At 51.6% G+C, this 21,306-nt stretch overlaps 13 protein-coding genes across 13 annotated transcripts; 6 read left to right on the forward strand and 7 right to left on the reverse strand.

Annotated features, from left to right (window-relative positions):
- The first annotated feature begins 53 nt into the window (after nucleotides 1–53).
- On the forward strand, nucleotides 54–1,510 carry BU24DRAFT_379193 (PAXNEB-domain-containing protein). Its single transcript, XM_033524686.1, has 2 exons — nucleotides 54–521; nucleotides 609–1,510. Exons 1-2 carry the CDS (start codon nucleotides 68–70, stop codon nucleotides 1,346–1,348), a joined length of 1,194 nt encoding a protein of 397 aa, XP_033378293.1. The 5' UTR covers nucleotides 54–67; the 3' UTR covers nucleotides 1,349–1,510.
- Nucleotides 1,444–2,592, reverse strand: BU24DRAFT_68211 (uncharacterized protein). Its single transcript, XM_033534531.1, has 2 exons — nucleotides 1,924–2,592; nucleotides 1,444–1,856 (listed from the first exon to the last, which is right to left on the reverse strand). The coding sequence occupies exons 1-2, from the start codon at nucleotides 2,255–2,257 to the stop codon at nucleotides 1,618–1,620; spliced, it is 573 nt and encodes a 190-aa protein (XP_033378294.1). The 5' UTR covers nucleotides 2,258–2,592; the 3' UTR covers nucleotides 1,444–1,617.
- A 463-nt stretch (nucleotides 2,593–3,055) lies between these two features.
- Nucleotides 3,056–5,917, reverse strand: BU24DRAFT_427997 (uncharacterized protein). Its single transcript, XM_033529368.1, has one exon. The coding sequence runs from the start codon at nucleotides 5,493–5,495 to the stop codon at nucleotides 3,252–3,254; it is 2,244 nt and encodes a 747-aa protein (XP_033378295.1). The 5' UTR covers nucleotides 5,496–5,917; the 3' UTR covers nucleotides 3,056–3,251.
- An 8-nt stretch (nucleotides 5,918–5,925) lies between these two features.
- On the forward strand, nucleotides 5,926–7,163 carry BU24DRAFT_379200 (RNA polymerase). Its single transcript, XM_033524687.1, has 2 exons — nucleotides 5,926–6,615; nucleotides 6,669–7,163. Exons 1-2 carry the CDS (start codon nucleotides 6,293–6,295, stop codon nucleotides 6,772–6,774), a joined length of 429 nt encoding a protein of 142 aa, XP_033378296.1. The 5' UTR covers nucleotides 5,926–6,292; the 3' UTR covers nucleotides 6,775–7,163.
- Nucleotides 6,863–8,155, reverse strand: BU24DRAFT_427999 (thiamine pyrophosphokinase). The gene is made up of 2 exons (XM_033529369.1): nucleotides 7,937–8,155; nucleotides 6,863–7,878 (listed from the first exon to the last, which is right to left on the reverse strand). Exons 1-2 carry the CDS (start codon nucleotides 7,996–7,998, stop codon nucleotides 6,972–6,974), a joined length of 969 nt encoding a protein of 322 aa, XP_033378297.1. The 5' UTR covers nucleotides 7,999–8,155; the 3' UTR covers nucleotides 6,863–6,971.
- Nucleotides 8,156–8,274: 119 nt separating this feature from the next.
- Nucleotides 8,275–8,837, forward strand: BU24DRAFT_496783 (uncharacterized protein; the record flags this gene model as incomplete). The annotated part of the gene is made up of 2 exons (XM_033534212.1): nucleotides 8,275–8,550; nucleotides 8,613–8,837. The coding sequence occupies exons 1-2, from the start codon at nucleotides 8,422–8,424 to the stop codon at nucleotides 8,835–8,837; spliced, it is 354 nt and encodes a 117-aa protein (XP_033378298.1). The 5' UTR covers nucleotides 8,275–8,421.
- Nucleotides 8,838–9,082: 245 nt separating this feature from the next.
- On the reverse strand, nucleotides 9,083–10,676 carry BU24DRAFT_400548 (GTP-binding protein-like protein rho4). The gene is made up of 3 exons (XM_033525456.1): nucleotides 10,119–10,676; nucleotides 9,856–10,059; nucleotides 9,083–9,804 (listed from the first exon to the last, which is right to left on the reverse strand). Exons 1-3 carry the CDS (start codon nucleotides 10,395–10,397, stop codon nucleotides 9,469–9,471), a joined length of 819 nt encoding a protein of 272 aa, XP_033378299.1. The 5' UTR covers nucleotides 10,398–10,676; the 3' UTR covers nucleotides 9,083–9,468.
- Nucleotides 10,677–11,583: 907 nt separating this feature from the next.
- Nucleotides 11,584–13,475, forward strand: BU24DRAFT_357030 (sphingosine-1-phosphate phosphohydrolase-like protein; the record flags this gene model as incomplete). Its single annotated transcript, XM_033523929.1, has 5 exons — nucleotides 11,584–11,659; nucleotides 11,725–11,941; nucleotides 11,993–12,763; nucleotides 12,812–13,344; nucleotides 13,393–13,475. 5 exons carry the CDS (start codon nucleotides 11,584–11,586, stop codon nucleotides 13,473–13,475), a joined length of 1,680 nt encoding a protein of 559 aa, XP_033378300.1.
- A 114-nt stretch (nucleotides 13,476–13,589) lies between these two features.
- On the forward strand, nucleotides 13,590–15,337 carry BU24DRAFT_68240 (uncharacterized protein). Its single transcript, XM_033534532.1, has one exon. It carries the CDS (start codon nucleotides 13,703–13,705, stop codon nucleotides 15,227–15,229), a length of 1,527 nt encoding a protein of 508 aa, XP_033378301.1. The 5' UTR covers nucleotides 13,590–13,702; the 3' UTR covers nucleotides 15,230–15,337.
- BU24DRAFT_68266 (secretory pathway protein-like protein Ssp120) lies at nucleotides 15,337–16,286 on the reverse strand. The gene is made up of 2 exons (XM_033534533.1): nucleotides 15,991–16,286; nucleotides 15,337–15,929 (listed from the first exon to the last, which is right to left on the reverse strand). Exons 1-2 carry the CDS (start codon nucleotides 16,127–16,129, stop codon nucleotides 15,445–15,447), a joined length of 624 nt encoding a protein of 207 aa, XP_033378302.1. The 5' UTR covers nucleotides 16,130–16,286; the 3' UTR covers nucleotides 15,337–15,444.
- Nucleotides 16,287–16,444: 158 nt separating this feature from the next.
- BU24DRAFT_467460 (uncharacterized protein) lies at nucleotides 16,445–17,039 on the reverse strand (the record flags this gene model as incomplete). The annotated part of the gene is made up of 2 exons (XM_033532445.1): nucleotides 16,445–16,754; nucleotides 16,954–17,039. 2 exons carry the CDS (start codon nucleotides 17,037–17,039, stop codon nucleotides 16,445–16,447), a joined length of 396 nt encoding a protein of 131 aa, XP_033378303.1.
- BU24DRAFT_428003 (SEN34 subunit of tRNA-splicing endonuclease) lies at nucleotides 17,034–18,330 on the forward strand. Its single transcript, XM_033529370.1, has one exon. It carries the CDS (start codon nucleotides 17,264–17,266, stop codon nucleotides 18,221–18,223), a length of 960 nt encoding a protein of 319 aa, XP_033378304.1. The 5' UTR covers nucleotides 17,034–17,263; the 3' UTR covers nucleotides 18,224–18,330.
- Nucleotides 18,331–18,408: 78 nt separating this feature from the next.
- On the reverse strand, nucleotides 18,409–21,087 carry BU24DRAFT_357557 (PLP-dependent transferase; the record flags this gene model as incomplete). Its single annotated transcript, XM_033523961.1, has 6 exons — nucleotides 18,409–18,593; nucleotides 18,656–19,251; nucleotides 19,307–19,989; nucleotides 20,017–20,661; nucleotides 20,715–20,814; nucleotides 20,894–21,087. 6 exons carry the CDS (start codon nucleotides 21,085–21,087, stop codon nucleotides 18,409–18,411), a joined length of 2,403 nt encoding a protein of 800 aa, XP_033378305.1.
- Nucleotides 21,088–21,306: the final 219 nt, after the last annotated feature.

Below are 21,306 nucleotides of genomic sequence, written 5' to 3' on the forward strand. Positions count from 1 at the left end.
ATCGATAAGGTTTTGGGGAACCAAATTTCTCGAACTCATCACAACCCCACCATCGCGAACATTCACAATGGCATTCCGCAAGCGCAATGTAGCCCTAACCCGTAGTGATCCGTCCAGTGATACGGTATCATCCCCTACGTCCCCTCAAGCGGCAAATGTTCCTCAGCCATCACCAGGCGTGCGACCCTCCCCAATTGACGGGCGACCTACCACATCCACAGGAACGCCATCGCTCGACGCAGTACTTGCCGGCCACGCAGGATTAGCCCTTGGGAACTCCCTATTGATCGGAGAATCTGGAACTACTGATTATGCGGGAGCATTGCTGAGATTCTATGCCTCGGAGGGCGTGCTACAGGGCCATGTAGTGCACGTTGTGGGGTTGGGTGAGGTATGGGGAAGGGAGCTGCCTGGGATAGCGGAAAGCAGAGATGAGGAAAAGAGAAGGCAAAGGAGTGAACGGGAAGAAAAAATGAAGATTGCCTGGCGATACGAAAGTTTGGGGGAGTTTGGTGGCAGGAGTACGTGCTGTGCATTTCCTATCATTTTACGCAGCAAACTACGTGTGCTTTCACGCAAATACTTTTGCTAACTACTGTCGTGTATAGATGCGAACAGAGTCCCCACACAAACCAAGACTGATGGAGCTGAGGCGGAGTCAATATTTTGCCATACGTTTGACCTCGCAAAACGGCTCTCTCTACCGTCTAACACATCCATCAACTACATTCAAATACCACGAACCGCACCTCAAGCCTCACCGTTCACAGGGATAATACAAAACCTCCAACAGAAGCTCGAAACGTCACCACCTAGTTCGATCCACCGTCTCATCATTCCTTCCATCCTGTCACCTGCCTATTATCCTCCTTCATCATCCCAGCCTCAACATGTCCTCCAATTCCTCCACGCCTTACGAGCCCTCCTGAGACAATATCCGACACGCCTAACAGCCATATCCACCATACCCCTATCTTTATACCCCCGTAGTACTGGTCTAATTCGTTGGATGGAACACCTATCGGACGGTGTCTTCGAACTTTCACCATTCCCCTACTCCGCCTCCCAAGCACTCTCCACCTCCTCCGCTGCCACCAAGGAAGAGGAAAGGCCACAGGGCATGTTCGCAGTACACAAGTTACCTGTGTGGAGTGACAAAGGAGGAGGTGGTGCGGTCGAGGGTCTAGGCGAGGATCTAGCCTTCACGTTAAGCAGGAGGAAGTTCACCATTGCGAAGTTCAGTCTGCCGCCGATGGAGGGAGATCAGGAGGCTCAGGAGGAAGCGATGAGGGATGTTGCGGGAGAGAGAGGGAAGACGATGCCGAGTAAAGCAGAACTTGAGTTCTAAGTATCGGGTTGATATAGTTAGTTATCTAGGGCAGGATATTAAAGATACCATTTATTATTTGGAAGGAGCGATTGAATTGGGGTTCATCACAATCGGAAATCTTGTACCGGAAATGAAATGATGTGATGAAGAATATTGATTTAAAATACAAAGGTCGTTAATCATCGCTTGGAGACATATTAATACATAAAATGACACATGGCCATCAGAAAGAATCAGAAAGAACCCTGCCTTTCCACTTTTCGTTTCGTTCCCATCACGTCACGATTCTACGTCGCCGCGGCGACCGTCTTGACGTCCTGGTTGTACTTATCGATCGTCACCATCACCAATCCAAAGGTGAGCAGCAGATCCATTCCGGGAGTCACATCGATATTGTCTCTCCTGCTCCGGAAAGACAAGCCGTTGGGATGCTTCTGCGTCGCGACAGGTTGGCCATCGGCCGTGATAGTCATCCAGCTCTGGTGCCTATCGACCTCGATGTTTTGCGTCGTTGGAGTTTGCATTTCTACCAGTCCCCACATGTCAGCAAATAGGTCCCACTAGGACTCAAGGTGTAAAGACATCATACGTACCGAACTTAGTCTTCGTAAATCCGTCCTTCAGCTTAGTGTGAAAGATCTGACGGCCGCCAGGCGCGATAGCAACGTACTCTGGCTTCGACGTCCAGCAGCCGGTCGTCTTTTGCAGCTTCAACACCACCCTTCCATTCTGCTTGAAGTCCCAGTTCTTCCTGTTTTGCTGCTCGATCTCGAGGAATGTCTCGCCTGGCTCGCCGTTGGGGAGGCGGAATGCGGCGATGTAGCTGTTCTTGGACCAGCCTTGCTTCTCTTTCATAACGAATTGCTCGGGCCGTTTGGCTGTGAAGCCCTGGCAGAGGACGATGCCTGGTGGTGGGAGGGGGTTCATTTTGAGATGTGGTTGTGGTGGTTTTGTGATTGTATGGATATTGGTGTGCTTATCCTCTTTGGTTGGATGTTGTATAGTTGATGTATCCTCGGATTTGATGCTTTAGAGGGATATTGTTTTTTTTTTTTCAGTGGATAGTGATTTGATATATTCCAAAGAAGTAGGATGCAGCGAACCTTAAGTATCTTTGCATTCAACGATGCATAATCAGACATCATGGCTGTAACTCTATCGCAACCGCAATCTCATGATCTACACACACACCTACGTCGACGCTCACCCACCCCATCCCTAACGTTTCCAAAATTATTCCAGCAAAGGCACCAAGCCGCGAGGTCTCAGCCCCCGAAATGGTCGATCGGCGGGCCAATCGGTCGCGATTCCCTATCTCTTGGCCTTCTCCATTGCCTCTACGGGTTAAGAGCAGGCGACCCGCTTTCGCAGCGTGAGATCAGAGGCTGAGTTGTGATCCCGGGGTGCAAGGCTTATAGGATCTAAGGTTTTGCCGTTTGGGGATAATAGAGTGGTGATCGGCCAGGGCTATGACGTTGGATGGGTTCGAGCTTGGCGGACAACAACACGAAATGCTTCAATGTTGGAGCGTAGGAATATTTTGCATGAGAAGTGTAGGGCGTATCCAGGGTCTATTGGTGAAATGTATCATGTTCCAAGATCTTTGAATCTTCTTCTGTGTTCTCCTTTTACCGTGTGAGAACGATACGAGGTAGCAGTTTGTTTGTCTAGCATTTAGTACTCGAGGAATTGACACAAAACATCACGCTTATCGGTCTATCAAGATATTGACATATCAATGAAATTCGTTCCTGAAATAATAATTATACTAATGATTGTCCGCGCATTTCATATTGCACGGTAAAGAAAATGCAATTGTCGCCGCTTCCAGTATCTCGGCAAAAAAGAACTCCGAAGAGTTATGAATATAAAACCCTCAAAAGGAACGGTTGCATACACCGCTAAATGTGTAGTAGATAGATTACGATGTCTCCAGAGTCGGCCTCTTCGCCGAGGATTCTGGACCATCATGCTCGGACTTCCTCTTGAGCACCCTTTCTGCTTTCCTAGATGTAGCGGGCCAGAACCGGTGTGCGGGTGGATTGTCCAGATCAGCAATTTCGCTGTCCAAGATCTCTCTACCTTCGAGCTGCTCAGATGTGAGATTTGGAGCGTTGAGATGCAGCTCTTGTGTGTCTTCTCGGAAGAATACTCTTCGTACAAACTCCATGCAGTGGCGCTTCCTGACAAAGCTGAACTTCTGGAAGGTGATCGGATAGGTCCTCGACATTATGTCGGTGACAGGTGCACTTTGGTCATCGAGTGTCAGCATCTCCCAGCCTTTGTCGGCCAGCAGCTCCGCAAATTCCTGCGACTGTACCCAATCGTTGTATAACTCAAGCGGCACGGTGACGGTCAATTTTTTGAGGTTCTTGAACTTGAGAGCGTATCGCTTCCAGAAGCGGCGCCATCCAACCTTTTCTCGATCGATGAGCTGCTTTTCGGCGTCGCTTGCTCGCTTGGAGCGATTCCATGTTGCTACACCAGGTACGTCATAGGGGTAACTGATGGTCAGCTCATCAACGAGCTCCGCTACACCGGACAGATTGCATCGTGCTTGTGTGGGCGCTAGAACTTCCCTTCTGCCTTCACCCTCACCCTCGAAACTCTTGTAATCTCCAAAGAAGAGACAAACCTCGGGCGCATTGTAGTCTCTGCGGCTACCAATGAGCAACCTGATAGGAATGTCGATGGATTTGAGTATTCGCATCATCGCTTCGATCCTCGCAATAAGATCTACCTTTGGGAGGAGATATCTCGAGTCCAAATTTTCTGGGTACACATCGCACATCAAGGACTCCCAAGACAATGCTGGTTTCCAACCACACGTTTGAGCCAGCCAGCGTAAAGCATCCTGTACATCTGGACTGGAAATGGGATCGGCGGGCGGCGGTAGCACCAGGACCGGAGTCGCGGCAACATGCCTACGCCTATGACTGGCATTGATGAGTTGGAGGGGCTGATACTCCATACTACGGCGGAAGCTCATGGGTGTGACCTTGATGTTGGAAAACTTCTGAGTACTAGTCCGAAGATTCTGAAGAACATCAATGAAAGATGCGTTCACACCCGACACAACCTGTTTTCCTACTTCCATGTGATTTCGCCCACACGTTTCGAATGTTTTGTCGTCAAAGACCTCTTCATCCTCTCGGCGATGATCACCAGGCATTATGCGGTAGGGTATAGGTGCGAATAGCTCACGCGGACCTCGGCCACCATCTAGCCAGTCATACAGGCTAATCTCGATGTCATGTAGCCTTCCCCAGCTGGTAACATCTGTGCAGAACAGTGACCTGTACGGTCCGAAATCATATACGCGAAGTTTTGTCAAGGTTGGCGGGCAATTCTCTTCGATTCCGTTCACCAGCAAGCAAACTCTTTGGTGAACTTCGAACTCATCCCAACTATGGTATCCAGAGTACTTTTCGCGGATCGAAAGTGTCTTCAGCGTGGTGCAGATGGGGAAGAGTATCTTGGCCACGGAACCACCGCCCTGACGCCGTGAGAGTCTGAACTTCGTCTTGAACCTGTAGTCCTCGTATGAATAAGCGTAAGAAATGCGTGAGTGATTGGTGTAATCAGCCCAGTTTGCCACCTCGAGCTCCTCGAGCCGGCCAAAGAGCTTGGGGCAGGCGTTCGCAAGCTCCGTCCATGTCCATGTCTCTTCCGGAGTCCAAACAAAGTCTTTGATACTTGAAATATCTAAGCATGTGAGGCTGGGGAGATTCTCCTCGATCCACCGAAAGTCTTGTATGCTGCTCCAGTGAGACATGGAAAGCCTATGCACATAATTCCTGTTGCTATCGTCGATGGACTCTTGGAAAGCCTCCCATCGTTGTTGTCCTGTAGGTCCATACTTCCAATCTCTTAGACAGAGGTCGCTAACATCGTTCCACTGCAAGGGGTATTTGTATAATAGCTCGTTCACCAATTTGGACTGCGACATGCCCTTACACAGGCGCTTGAGGGACCATGCGGAGTCTCGGTCGAGGTAATCGGAGATACACTTGAAGATATCGACTGGAAGCCTTAGGAATGGCGAGTCTTGTACTATGGGCTCAGACATCGTAATATCTCCGTCGCGCTGGGTGCCATTGGGTCTTGCGGCGTCTGGGCTGGTTTCGCGGCTGACGGAGGTGCTGGAATCGGTATCAGCATCCATGATTCTTTGCTGCAGCAGTCTTTGTCCTTCACTCGCGTCAACAGAGTCCAATTAGTCCTGGCAGTTGGTATCACATGCGGTTGTATTGGAGTGCTGCGTATCGCCTTGTGAACAGCATGGGAAGCAGAGCTCAGCCTAGTCGCGACAGCTCTGGGTGGAGTTGGAGAGCAGCTATGCTTCGTTCTCAGAGGGAGAGAGGGTTTGAGTAAGATTTAAACGCAAGCGAAGTGAAGGAGCCGCAACGATTAATATTGTAGCCTTCACTTCGGTTAGGTGAAAGGCACGAATGATTGTGCCGCAAGAGTTGCGACGATAGTGAATGCGGGCGCTCGTACATGATGTCGGAGGTCGGTAGTCGGCGTTTTGGGTGGCTGCTCCTTGGGAATGCTGGATGATTTATCACGCGATTGGGATTCACAAACGCTCAATAGTTTGATGACCACAAGCAAGTAAGATTATATCTACGCAGTTTCATGTACTCCAGGTCCATGAATTCTACTATTAGACCACTGGACTGGACTCAGAGCGAACAAAGCTGGCATGATAAAGACAAGACAGTTCCTGAAAGGGCATAGCCTCTGTATTTCTTGGCACAGTGCTGGGAAGATTTGTCGATTTCTCTTTCATAGAGCTTCACTATCGAGCTTGCATACTCACAACCCCGCCATTCGCAATCACAACCGTCAGACCTCTCAAATCGCATTTCAAGAGAAAACAATCGAACCAGACCAACTAGACTGCACGATACATTATCGCGACTGCACCTTTATCCTCCAGTTTGTGAATATACCATCGCAATGGCCGACGCTACCGTCCTCGAAGACACCTTCAGCATAACCTCGGTGGATCAAAAGAAATATGACCGAGTCTCTCGTCTCTATGGAACTTCCATCGACAATACCATGACCATGCAGCTCGACATCAACCATGAGCTCTTCCCCTGCGCGGTCGGCGACCAATTGCAGTTCAACATCGCGACGACACTGAACCTGGACGGCACAAAGGACGAGAGGGGTTGGAGGCAGAACCAGGGCGACCGTGCGACGCTGGCTGATATGTACGACTACGTCTGCCACGGAAAGGTCTATCGTTTTGAGGATTCGGCTGAGGCGGAGACTGCGTAAGTAGCCTTTTGAAGGTTCTTCCAGTGGAAAATGCTAATAAGATATACAGAAAGGTGTACATCTCTTTCGGAGGACTTCTTCTCTACATCGAAGGCCCATACAAGAAGCTCACTGGCTTGAGGATCGAGTATGTCTACCTCTTGGTCAAGAAATGAAGGACATGAATGGCAGAGACGACTGAAAGCATGCATGGATGGCGTTTTTGGAGGAGGTAAAAAAGTGTGGACTTTTATCTCTAGAGATTTTTTGTTTGTTTGGTATATCTCTGGAAAAGAACCTTTTGTTTCAATCGGCAAACATGGCGCGCCCGGATACCCAACCCCAGACTGGCGTCCAAAGATAGCCCAGCCCTCTATAGAGTAGGAAACTCCAATTTCCGATGCAACCTCGACACAATTTCAATGTAGTCCTTCTCATTCTCACACGTCAGGATGCCGTGCCTGACGAAGAAGTCCAGGACCACGAGCGCGCAATTGGGCTTGAACTCCCCCTTCCTCATCGCCTCCTGCACCTCCTCCACCGACCACAGATAGAACTCCTCCACCTCGTCGTCGCCCGGTTTGGGTATCACATCCTTCGGAAGCTCCAGATCCCAAATGTACTGACACTCCGGCTGCAACAACTTCGTCTCGCCGCCCGCCTTCTCCGTCCGAATGTGATGATACGTGACCGTCCCGCAAGCCTTCGCACCCTTCCTCACCAGCTCCTCTCCCAGCGACGCCTCCTCCGCACACTCCCTAACCATACTCTCGAACGGATCCTCCCCGGACGCAATCCCCCCCGCGACAGCATTATCCAGCATGCCCCCATACGTCTGCTTCGTCCTCGCCCTCCTCGGCGTCCAAATCTTGATCTCCCCCTCCTTCGTCCGCACATACGCCGTCAAATGAACCCCATACATCACCACCCCGAACAGCGGCCCCGCGCTCCTCTCCACATTGAACAACAATTCCTTGTTGCGCCCATACACCGCATACAACTCGTCCCGCCACTTATCCAGCACCTTGAAGTGCCCTGTCGCACGTAGCGCCAGCAGCGTCTGCTCGACGGCCGCCGACCGCTCCGCCGCCGTGTCGCCGGCTTCTAGCGTGAGTATGCGGTCCGCGTCGTTGAGGTCCCAGTTGGGGACCCCGCGGAACACCTCGGCGACGGAGGGGAGCAGGTATCCGATGCCGTAGGCGTGGTTGCGCACGCGGAGCTCGTAGTAGGTTGATATGCTCGCGGCGTAGAGGTCCGGATCGACTTGGTAGTAAGGGAAGCTGGTGCGGCGTGTGAGTGAGTAGGCGGTATGGCGCTTTTGTGGAGGAGGGGACTTACGAATCGCACTCGTCCACCAGGTCGAGGTTGGAGTAGTTCGTCTTTTGTGCTGCGGGCTCCATTGTCGATTTGCCTTGGACTTTGTCCGTTCTGTTGATAGATACAGCTCTTAGTCTAAAACCTTTGACTTTTGCTCAATTGCCACCACTGGAATGAAATTTAGCAATCCCTTTCTTTATATATAATAAAAGTAGATTATAGCAATTGAGAAAAAGGAAGTTCAGCGTACGTCATGCCCTCGAGACCCTCCAGTTTCTTTATACCTAAACCGCCAAAGTGGGGGGCGGGGCTAAAAACCGGGGACCGACCCTTAGCTGTTTCGTGAATTGAATGTTCATCACCGTCTGATTAAGCTACCCTACCCTAAGTTACCTGGATTATTTTGTAAACACAGGCACGTCTCTCGCTCCTCTACAGCCGCCACCGCCGCAACTACTGAACAAACCTACCATTGAAATCCCCTCAAACTGGGACGAACGAACACAATGTCACACAACCGCAGCGTCTCGATATCCAACAACACCACCGGCGGCGCCGCATCCGCGCTCGCCAGCGGGGCTGAGAAAACCTACTTCGAGCAGCAGCGCGAGATCCTCGTCGGCGAAATCGCACAGGTACGCCTCCCTCCTGTCCCCCCTCTCCTCTTCCCATGCATTTGTCTAACGCATATCCACAGAGCCTAGAGCACGTCCTACAAAACATGAACAAGCTCAACCGGTCGCTGGAGGAAGTCATAGCCGTGGGCAAGGAGTTCAGCCCCGTCGAGGCGCTGTGGAGCCAGTTTGAGAACGTGATGGCGAAGGATAATGGGGAGGAGGGGGAGGAAGGGGGAGGTGCGGAGAATGGGGAGGGGGAGACGGAGGGAGAGGGGGAGACGGAGGTGGAGGGGAGGGGGAAGTGAGGAGCCTTTTTCTGTTCATTGCGGAAGTGTGGATGGGAGGAAGAGGAGGAGATGTGGTTGCGTCACTGTGTGTGGTGGCGATATATGATACCCAAGTTTTTGTAAGGGGAAGAGGAAGTTGTGTTAGGGTTGAAATGCCCTGTACTATGGAGAGCTGGCCGAATTGGCCGTTGACATTCGAGGGCTGCGGAGAGTGCACATCGTGAAATATTGCTGTTAGGGCGATTGTCGATCACGATACACGTCGAGGCAATGGAAAATTCGTTTCAAATTCACTTCTTTTACACGGCGGGAAGCTCCTCGGACAACCCCGTTCAGATACCAGATACCAGAATACAAACAAGAGAAAAGGAAAGGAAATTTGGATGTGCAGAAGAGGAGGGCGCTGCAGACTAACTCCTCCGATTTGTGTATGACAGATCCCGAACGCCAATGTGGTTCCCCCCAGTAGCCGCTATACCACGACTAGGATGCTCGAAAAGGGTGCGAAGAAAGGTAAATATGTCCATGATACGGTCATTAAGCATCTCGATCGTGTCGTCCAGCGTCGTGAATCTTGATAATCCTACCGAAGGCGGCGGGTTGGGGTTGCTCAGTACCACGGACTCTACAAGAAACGAAAGAGAAATGCTTAGAGGACTTTGCAGCTCCGCTTCTTAGGCTTCTTACCACCTGTGAATGCAGAACGCGGCACGCCCGTCTCCTCTGGCTCCTTGTACTCCTCTCCTACCGCTGTTGTCACGGCCATGTCGAAGATCTCCTCGACACCGTCTTGCTCCTTACTACTGCACTCCATATAGTGCGCGCCCATCTTCTTTGCTACTGCCCTGCCCTGCTCGGGCGTCACTGGTGTGAGGCCTTGTGTCTTGAGTAGTTCAATGCATGACCTCTTGTTGCGAAGATCTGATTTGAGGCCGAGAAGCATGATTGGGGTGGTTGGGCAGAAGTGAAGAACTTCGGGGTACCACTGCTAACGTTAGTATACGTGTGTATCCACGAGCAATCACTATCAACTTACTTTGTCCATGACGTTCTCGAGCGAGTTGGGGCAATCAATGGCGAAGCAGACGAACAAGATATCTGTCTCGGGGTAAGAGAGCGGCCTCAATCGATCGTACTCCTCTTGACCGGCAGTATCCCAGAGAGCAAGCTCAACCATCTTTCCGGTAGGAGGATGTGGTGTGTGAGTGATGTAGTTCTCGAAGACAGTTGGTACATATTTCTGTTCGCCGTTAGTAAATTGATCAATGTATGAAGCTGGAGCGAGTGAATTGGTCATACCTCAGGGAAGTTGCCGGTGCTATAGCTGATGAGAAGACATGTCTTTCCGCAGCCGCCATCTCCAACAACGACGAGCTTCTTGGAGTAGGTAGGGGGCTCTGTGATGTTGGTCTCCCGGGTGTTGGCAGTGTCGTAGGAGCTCACAGTGCCATTGCTGTTGCGCTCGCTGGGTGTGCGGACAGGCTTGCGAACGGGAGCCACTGATGATACAGGCGCCTTGACGGACTGCTTGCGGCGCAGGTAGTCGTAGTTGGCGGTGGTGCCTGTCTGCGCCGACATTGTAGTTGTATTTGGATGTGTATGTGTCCGTATGAGGGTATGTATCGTGTTCTGTTGCCGGAGGACAGCAAAGTCGTCGAACAGATCTGAATATGCGGTATCAATATATGAACAGCGAAGTGGAAGGAAATGTCGAAACGTTGGGGGGAGAGTGGAAGAGTGGGATTGACGTTTTGATGAGGAACGAGAGAGAGTGGTGAAAGTGAAGGGCAATGTTTAATTAATCAAGTTTTTCCTTGGTCGAAGGTAAGTGAAGTGGGTTGGTTGCCAGTGTTTGTTTCGAGGGCGGCGGCTGCCCTGGCAACAATCCCTCCCGCACACCCACGCACCCACTGGGCCACCCACTGACCTACTGGGCCACTCCGCACTCGAGTCGCCCACTCCTCAAGGCTCAAGGCTCACCAAATGCACCCACCCAACCAACCAGCACAGCAGATCAGCCCGCCCCCAGCCAGTCCAGCCAGTCCAGCCAGTCCAGCCAGGCCGTTCACCTGCCAGTGCCCGCTTCAACGCGCGTGCGCCATCGTCCCCTCCCGTCCCTAGCCTTGCCTTGCTGTTACAGAGGAATTAATATAGTCACATAACAGCACAAGTAGTTATAATTGCACCGAGTACGGAGTATGTTTGCGCGAATCCCACCTACGAGTACTTTCGAGTACCAATTATGCAATGATGCATCTGTCGCACTCAACAAAGACAATAGCTACCTTAGCTTTCTCTCATATGTCTCGATCGTACGTCCAATGAAATGTAATTCAAAGCGTGTGTGACGTGACACACTAGGTAAGTCGGCTTTCTACTTCTTACTCATACAAGTCACGACACACAGTATCTTATCGACCCATAAATGCGCAGACGGATAGTCAAGTGACGTCGTTACAGTTCCCAATATACAATACAGTATCAATCTAATTAATTGTCTTGTCTCTTCATCTCCTCTCCATTCTATTCTTGTCTCGATGCTCACCCGTACTATGCACTAGCTGAACAGAGTTACTTAAGCGACCATCCTTCTCCTGCCTCTCCAACATAGCAGCCCCCAACATCATCAATCTCCTCCATGTTGTCCCTACCCCGCCCTGAATGGCCATGATAGCTCCTCGGAATTCTATTCTAGGACTTACTCATGGCTCTCCACTATGAGGCCTCGACCTCCTCTTCCTCCTCCTCCTCCACCCACGCGACAATGACTAAGGTGGATCCCCTCTCCAACGCGCAGAACGAGCCTCGGCTCGACGCAGGCAATAAACATCACGATCACTGTGCGCCTTTGCCCTTCCCCTATGGCCCATTGTCTCAGACATTCCACTAATACAATGTACTACAGATGCAAATGCTCTTCCCAAATGGCGAAACGAAATCCGCAAAAAGTTGATTCCCATCGTACGATGGGAGACCCCATACCTCGCGCTGATGCAGGATGCGCTGCGAACTCCTGCGCTCGACTCCTATTTCGCCTTTACAGCTAATCTCGGAACGCATACTTTCTACATGGTCTTTCTTCCCATCCTGTTCTGGTGCGGATACACAAACTTTGGCCGAGCGTAGGTCCTGCGTCTGAGATCATATCGCTACCGAATACTGATCCAATCTAGGATGGTCCACATGCTCGCTGCAGGCATCTTCGTGAGCGGGTTTCTCAAGGACATGCTCTGTCTGCCCAGACCACTGTCTCCCCCGCTTGCGCGTATTACCATGTCAGGATCGGCAGCGCTCGAATATGGCTTTCCTTCCTCTCACTCTACCAATGCCGTTTCCGTAGCCCTATACGCCATTTACATGATACGAAGTGCTCCAGAGCAGTACCATCCTCAGGTTTTTGTCGCGGTTCAGGCCCTCTTCTGGTGGTATGCCATCTCCATCATCTTCGGCAGGCTGTACTGCGGAATGCATGGCTTTCTGGACGTTGTCATTGGAAGCATTCTCGGGGCTATTATCGGGGTCGGCCAATTAGCATATGGGGACTTCCTGGACACGTGGATTCCCGACGGCCCTATTGGCAACCTGATAATCTCGATATTGGTCGTTTTGGTTCTTGTTCGGATTCATCCCGAACCCGCAGACGATTGCCCTTGCTTCGATGACAGCGTCTCATTTGCTGGCGTAGTGCTCGGAATCCAAGTCGGAGCCTGGCAGTATGCTCGATGTGCCTTCTCCACTAACGACCCAATCTCATCTACCGTTCCATTCAGCATAGAAAGCATTGGGTGGGTACGAGCTGTACTTCGGGTCATTTTGGGTGTGGTAATGATCTTCATCTGGAGGGCATCAACGAAACCTGCGCTATTCAAAATTCTGCCCCCACTCTTCCGTGTCCTCGAAAGAGTTCGCTGGAACCTTCCGCGTGCTTTCTTTCTGAACGCTTCGTAGGTTACCTGCTCCGAGCGCTAGATCTTAACACTTACATTGCACAGGAAATATACCAGTATTCCAACATTACGAGGCGATGACAATGTCATCCCTACTGCATCAGAATTGCCGCATATGCTTAAGAATCTCGCGCACCCCCGCAGAAGATCGGTATCGGTTGGGCCACAGTCCGCAGCGGATGCTTACGAAACGCTTGCATATCGCAATAGGCGTCGTCGAGAAAGCATAAACTCCTTAGATGGAAAGATGCCCGAGGACTCGGCCTGGGTGCCTCAAACTAAGGAGGATGGCACCCAAGCTTCCCCACAACAGTCCCAAGAAAAGGTACCGTTAGGTGCAAATATGCTTCCTACTCCAATGGCATCGCGGGTACATTCCTATGAGCAAATGATGGGAACAGGGAATGCAGCTGTCACGACTGCAACACCTCCAGAGCGGAATCAAAATTTTATGGGCGAAGATGCCGTTCAGAGTCCTACCGAAGAAGAAAACGAGAAACGGGAAATATTCATGAAGATCACCAAGCCCCGTGTGAGGTACGATGTGGAGGTTGTAACGAAATTAATTGTCTATGCAGGTAAGAAGCACTCCATTCGAATTTGCGCACATCTGCTGATATGATTAGGCATTGGCTGGTTGGCGGTTTCAGGAAACCCAATGTTGTTTCAAATAGTTGGTTTGGGAATGGGTGTGGCTCTTGTCCAGTGAGCGGAGACTTCTGTTGTATACATTTCAGACATGGTGGCTGTTGATTTTCTTCTACTCCTGTGGACGTTGGGTCATGATTTCAGACTAGACGTATTTTAGATACCCCACTACTTGAACATCCTGACTTTTGCCTTGACCTCGTAGTTTGGGCCCACTTAACTCTATCATTCTTCTCGACCACAACACAACATCGAATGAATTGATGATATTGTACTTACAGAGGAACCATGGAGCCCCGCATTATATTTCTTGTTCCTCGCCTTCATGTCAAGAGGGTGAAGACGGTTCTCGAGCAACATGATTTGCTAGATCGAAAAACAAAAATTGCAGCCGTTGCTGCAGATGAAGAGCAGGGACAACCGCGAGATTCGCGAATGGCATTATTTACGACAATAAATCCAACTCAATCGGAAATACAAGACATGTTTCTAGATGACGAACGGAAATCCACCCTCACAGGGGACCTCGCTCTGGACGACTTGAAAGAAGAAATAGATATCATCCTACAGAACAGTGAATCGACCGGAGCCACTACAACTCGCAATCCATTCACTGCCGCCATAATAGAAGCACTCAACAAACTCCCGCCATCATTACTCGAAGTCATCCACATCAGCCACGCGGACTTGATCAACGAAGCACCAACAACATACTCGATATACAAACCCATGCTCCTCCTCCCACCCAACGCATTCGACTCCCCTCCCTGGAAAACCCTCTTCTCCGCCCACGGAGCCAACCACCAAGACCTCCAACCCCTCTGGACAACCATCGCCTCCTCAATGAACGTAACGCACATAGCCATCAACGCCGGAATCCCGCTCTCCAAAGCCCAACCCACCACCACCAAACCCCAAGAAGTCGAAAACATCCTCCGCAGCCCCCTAAACCTCACCCCCCTCCACGGCGCCTTCCACCCCCTCCCGACCCCCCAAACCCTCACCTCCCCAACCCCCTCCGACCTCTCCTCCACCCTCTGGGTCTCCACAAGCCAAAACGGCATCGTCCAGGTCTGGGCACCGCTATACACCATGTTCTCCCGCGGCAACATCCGCGAGAAAACACGGCTGCTCACTCTCCCCTCCGTCACCGCCGCCGTCACGCAAGGGGCGGAAGAGGAGCAGGGTTGCACGGCCGTGGACCTCTACGCCGGCATCGGGTACTTCTCCTTCTCGTACCGGCGCGCCGGCGTCGCGAAGGTGCTGTGCTGGGAGTTGAATCCCTGGAGCGTGGAGGGTCTGCGTCGCGGGGCGGAGAGGAACCGCTGGAAGACTGCTATCTTCCACGACGCTGCTTCGTCGTCCCCGTCTGCTGTGGTTAGTACGTTACGCGAGTTAGATGAAGAGGGGGTGGATTTCGCGGTCTTCCAGCAGAGCAACGAGTTCGCGGCGCCGGTTGTGCGTGCGCTGAGGGAGGGGGGCGTGGTGCCGCGGGTCAGACATGTGAATTTGGGGTTTTTGCCTTCGTCGCGGGGCGCATGGAGGACGGCGGTGAGGGTTGTGGATGCGGAGGTTGGGGGGTGGGTTCATGTGCATGAGAATGTTGGGGTTGGGGAGATTGAGGGGAGGGCGGGGGAGGTCGTGGAGGCTATGCAGGGGTTTTTAGATGAGTGGGATGGGGAGTTGGGGAGGAGAGATGGAGGGAGGAGGAGGGTGGTGTGGGAGCATACGGAGAGGATTAAGACGTATGCGCCTGGGGTGTGGCATGTGGTTTTTGATGTTAGGGTTGAGGGGTGGAGGGATGTGGAGGGATGATTTGATGGCGGTGGGTGTTTGTTGTAGGTAATTTGCCTTTGATGGCGATGGTTTATTCCAGACCGTTTCTACATATATACTACGCAAGCCGTTACTTATTCGTGTTCACAGTTCTTGCGCGTTTCGATGGATGGCCTCGAGTCCATCTCTTTCTACTCGAACGCCTAACGCCACACCCAATGGACATAAGATATATCTTTCACATCGGATTATGTTCAATTGATCCTGAACTTGGCGGGTATATTCCTCTCCACCACGCCCTTCCACTCCATCTTCTCCCACTCCTCCCGCCTCCGATCCATCTCGTCATGCTTAGCAAAATGCTCAATGTCCTCCGGGTGATTCAAATCCTCTTCCTTGACGTCATCCCCGCTGTGATACTTCTCCCAATGGTGGATCTCATACTCGTACTCGTCGTCTCCGTGGTGCCCAGGACCCATGCCGAAGTCGGGCAACTTCTCGCCAGCATCCCATTTGGAAACGAACTCCTCACTCGTGATCTCGCCGTCCTTGTTGGCGTCGTAGATGCCGAGCACGGTGTCAACTACGCCCTGCTTCTTGAGCTCGGAGATGTGCGCACTGGACGGGTCTCTCAGGCCGTACGTCCGTCGGATGTCTTCTGTCGTCCAGACGCCAGTGGAGTCGTAGTCGTGAAGCCTGAAGAATGAAAGGGCGTCGAATGTTGAAATGTGATGTTCCTCTGTAACCACCATGTAAGCACGTTGTCTTAGAGAAAGCCAATTTGAAAAGGTGAAACATACCAGCCATATGTTTCGTCGCCCAGTCCGCGTTATCGTCCAGTACGATCTGCTCATGGGCGCCGCCACCATGCGCCGAGGCATTGAGCGCGCACGACAGCACAACGAGCACGCCGAGGGGTATCCGTAGTAATCTGCTCATGATTTATGTGGTCTTGTAGCTATAGCGCGACAACTGTTGGGAAAAAAGTAGATGGTAATCGATAGGGGGCATGCGGCTGACGGGGTGCGGCGAAACTTTGTTGCGGGTCGAGATGCACCTCGGCGCGACGCGATGACGTATGCAATATGGAGATAGAAAGCAAATGAGCCTGCAATTGCAACTTCTCTTTGACGTGAAGGGATCAGATGATTTGTGCTGGTAGTTTGCGTTGTTGGGTTCTGCGAGACGGGATGGGAGTTGATATCTGAGGAGCTTCCCCTAGGAGCTCTGACCCACTTGATATCGCGAAGACGCTCACTCCGAATCCGAATGGGAATCGTCCCCAAGCATGTCCTCCATTTCGATCTGTTCCCAGCCTGCTTGTCCTGCTCCCGAGCCCATTCCACGGGCGTAGAAGCGGCCAAAGGATGTGTTTCGAGGGCTGAAGGTCATGCCGGCTATTCTTGCGCGGAAATTCTCGCCCATGCAGGACGACAATGCGAGGAACGCGATGAAGAAAAGTATGGGGAACAGGAGTAGAAATCCGAGAATTGCGAGTACCTTCATGATGAACGGGAAAGGATATGGAGGCCTGTTTGCTGTGCTGTAGAAATTGGCAATGATACTAATAGATTTATGGCCAAAATCAGATCTTCGATAGCTGCAGTAATTATATAGAAATAAAGATACAATATTTGGTATTGACTCTGTCCAGGAGAAAGGAAGTAACAAACAGCTGCAATAATTTCTACGCACATGTATGCACCTAGTCAATTGCGCTTCCTACAGCTGGTTGACATATCACCCAATCCCGACTAGCCCACCAATAGCGCGTCTTGGCACTCGAAACAAAAATTGAGAACTCGAACTTCCTCTGTTCATCTTCTTCACTCTTCTGGTCCTTCGCCATGATACCATACAAGTGAAAAGGTATGTCAACACAACTAATTTCCTATCTCTGGGTTTATATGATTATTCCAAATTTCAATCTGTCAATCTTCTGTATCCTACGGGAACTGATGACCCCAAATTTTTGTATTCACACTATGATTCACAACCAGAGCTCAGCTTCTTATTTCTTACGCAATTTCTTCGCGTCTCCTTGCTGACAAGTCTTCGGTATAGTAGTTTACAATGGCTCCGGTCACAGAGCCCTTCCCCATTTCTCGCATCGCAAGTCGTTACTTGCTATTTGATGTCGACATCATCAGCCATGTGCGCCGCAACCATAATATGTGCGGCCTCCTAGTCGGCACCATTCCCAATCTCTCACAGCAGAATGTCTTTCTCGGCATTCCGCTTGAGCTTATGCCTGAGGAAGCACGCGTCCTGGTAGAACAGGGCGCTGCATATATTGTCGATGATGCGCAGGCTCATCGACAAGGCTTCATGGAGATGAGTCGAGAAGACCGATTGAAGTTCTTACAATATATGGACCAGCAAGGCCATGAGAAGGCCATGGAGTCGAAACGTATGACCGAGCAGAGGACGGCAAAAGCACTCAGTGCGAAGGGTTTGAAGCCAAAGGAAGAAGAAAACCCTCCAGTGGATCCTGAACTAGTGCCGGAGCCGTACCGTGATGTGACCATGCCGCAATTCAGGCCAAACTCATTGGCATCAGTCAAACCTGTTGAAGTAAAGGAAGAGTCGCTCTTCGACTCGGAACCTGCTGCTACGGCCGTTTCTGCTCCTGAGAACAAGATCGTTCCTCATTTCATCACACCCACCACTTCTCACCCTCCACTACCAAAGCCAGCTATAGACCATTCGATACCGCTACCCGTGGTTCCAAAGAGCTATTCACTGTACAGATATGTGCAGTCGAAAGGCTACTTCACAATGCCTGGACTGCGCTTCGGCTGTAATTACTCAATCTATCCTGGCGACCCGCTTAGATTCCACAGCCACTTCCTCGGGACTGGTCTCGGATGGGATGAAGAGTTTGATCTACTCGACGTCATTGGCGGAGGTCGGTTAGCGAATAGAAACAAGAAAGCATATCTGATCGGAGGCGAGGATCCACAGGTGCCAAAAGAGAGTGTGACATCCACAGAGGGAATGCGTGTGTTTTCGATTGAGTGGGTGGCAATGTAAACATTGTTGGTTTGCCTCGTCGAGCTACACAAAAGTAAAGAACGAAGACATTGAACAAACCGAATGATATTCTGTTCATTCTACCACAAATATACCCTATTATCACAACTACATGATGCTGTCCATAATGCACCCTAATCCAGAGTGATGTTACTATACCCCTTTTTCCACCAACCAAAGGACACTCATGAGACCTCATCAAGCTTCCTGAGCAACACCTTCTCGATAGCTCTCAAATCGTCTCGTTTGCTCGTCATACTTGCCATCAAATACAACACATTACCCAATACCCGAGAGTGGATCCTGATGTCCTCGTCGCCTCCACTCAAAAGATCATCGCGAAGCGACAACGCAGCCGTCGATGTATAACCTATTCACCCAAGATCAGCAAACCCATCATCGTCCGAGAAAAGCAAGCAAAAGGACACTCACCAGAACCAGCCAGATCCTTCAACGTGACAGCGAGCACCGACCCCAGCGCAATAACACCCTCCACACGAGCATGGTTCGAAAGCTCCGTCACAGTGTCCTTCGACCACATACTCCAGGACGCCGCCTCACGCTCGCTCCCAGAATTCACTCGTCCGTCACGCTCAACTCCCGCCTCCCTTCCCCACGCCTCCTTATAAGCCCGCCACTCAGCACCCCGATGCAGATTATCCATCTCGCTCAGACTCGTATTAGCGACATGGCACCCAATCGCATGCGCCGTGTAACTATGACCATGCAACAGCGCATCCGACTTCTCGTCTCCCCAGAACGCCTCGAAGATAGAACTGCTCGCGACGGTGACGCTGAGGGGAAGCAACCCGCCGGTCAGGAGTTTAGCGTTGCATGTGATGTCCGGGTGGACGTCGAGGAAGGACGCCGCGGTGTAGCGGCCCAGGCGGTACAGGCCGGTGAATACCTCGTCGAAAACGACGGGGAGGCCGGTCCATGTGGCTTGGTCTTCTGGGATGGGGGAGGAGGTGGGGGAGAAGGTGTACTTGCGGACTACATCTACGAGAGTGCGCTGGAAGAGGGGGTCCCTGGTTTGGTATTGAGTTAGTTGTAATGTTGATGGGAAGGGGGAGTTAGACGTACACGAAGAGCATGCCTCCGGCGCCGAGGATGATGGGCTCCATGAGGAGGGTACCGAACTTCCTTCCTTGGGTTCCGACCAGATCGTCTAGTACGCTGGTGATGTATTGCTCATACTTCTGCCGCGATGTCCTCGACTGGAAATCGAAGACTTCATCGAGCGAGTCGAAGCTCTGCGCCGATCCAAAATCGTTCTCCATTCCTGCTGGCGGCTCGACAACCCATCGTCCCTGGGTCATCTTGACAGTCGGGAAATCAAACCAGTATCCGCGGCCCCGGTACCAGTCGACCTTCTTGTTATACACGCATGGCTCGGAGGCGTCCATGGCACCGATCGTGTCCCCGTGGTAGCTACCCTTCAACCCCAGGACGCCGATGTTCTCCTGCGATCCGTCCCAGTCATATCTCTTACATGCTGCCCTCAGGCCCATCTTGATGCCGACCTCGAGTGCGGTGCTTCCGTTGTCAGTGTAGAAGACCTTTGTTAAGCGGGGATTTCCAATGTCTTTCAACAGGCGTTCCGCGAGAGTCAGAGCGGGCTCGTGGGTGGCGCCAGCAAACATGACGTGTCCGTATCTCCCAGCAGCATACGCAGCCGCGAGAGACAATTGCGGATTTCCATGTCCCAAACCTTGCGTCCACCACGACGCAGAGCCGTCGAAGGCCGGGTACAAGAGAGATCCATCCTCACTATGTTGAGGAGTCTTTTCGACGGACTTCGCGGTATGCTTTGCTTGGAAGAAATCACCATACGCAGAGTCGAAGACTAAAATATCATCCGCCTTCTCGATGTGCTTGTGCTGCGTGAAAGGGTGCCACACTGCGCTTTGCGTGCGGCTGGCCATGGTGCTCATGTTCTTCAGACGGTCCATGTGGCGGTTGATGATGCGGTCGCCGAGAAGGGAGGCGCCTTCTTGTCTGCTGTTCGTGTCGTAGTACTGCTTCATCTTGTGCGTCTCTTCCTCGCGCGAGACGCCCTCGAGCTTGGGGATCCAGGGGAGTTGGAACGCGCCGACGCCGAGTTTGTCGAAGTATTGCTGGAGGTACTGTGCGTTTTCGAATGTCGAGTCGTCGTTGAAGCAGACTACGGCGTCGATGTCGTAGCCTCGCATCAGGAGCGATTCGGCTGCTGATATCGTGGACGCGATGCCTCCCAGTCGATGGTCGCCGATGAGGACAACGGGCAGTCGAAGGGGTCGGTATATATCGGCCTGGGGAGTTCCAGACGGTCCAGGGCTCAGGACTCCGCCTGCGGTTTCGACGAACGTTATGTCCTTGAAACCTTGTTGCTTGGGGGTTGCATGGGCAATCTTGTCGAGTTCGGCGTTCAGCCGTGCCAGAACGGCACCATCAGTGGGCTGTGATAAAGTCAATTGACATGCGTAGATGAATTGAGGGAGAGAATGCAAACCACATGACCGAACCTCCTCGCCGCAACATGCGGGCTCACAGGATCATCGAATTGGAAGAGCGTCGACACAGTCGGCTGTCTCGCGTACAGCTTCACATAGCTGTTCACACATCAGCGTTCATCTTCCCCACTTCCCAATTGCGTATGTAAAATAGCAATTGTCGTCTAACGAGGCTTACTTATCATCTCGATCACTGTTCGGCCCCGTAGATACAGGCTTGATGTAATGAATGTTGTACTTTGTCGACTTCTTCCTATTGGCAAAGTGTGCTCCCAACAATGTGGAAGCGACCGTCTTCCCCACGCCGGTGTTGGCGCCGTATATCTGGATGGCAATCAGGTTCCTCCACAGACCACCCGACAATTCAGACATTGTGAATTCCTTTCGACCAACTCCACGTCCAATTGGAAAGAAAGAAAAAGGAATGCTGAACTAGATGACAACAATCCCGCAGCTGACGTCGCCCCAGGCTTTAACATTCAATTCATCCTAAAGTATCCGAGGTGTATTATACGATGTGGGCGCTAAACCGCACCAGGCTAGTCGTCAACACCGGTTTGGACATCGTTTCTGCATCCTGCTCCTCCTCCC

This window comes from Aaosphaeria arxii, assembly GCF_010015735.1.
Source record: "Aaosphaeria arxii CBS 175.79 unplaced genomic scaffold BU24scaffold_12, whole genome shotgun sequence".
Lineage (NCBI taxonomy): Eukaryota > Fungi > Ascomycota > Dothideomycetes > Pleosporales > Aaosphaeria > Aaosphaeria arxii.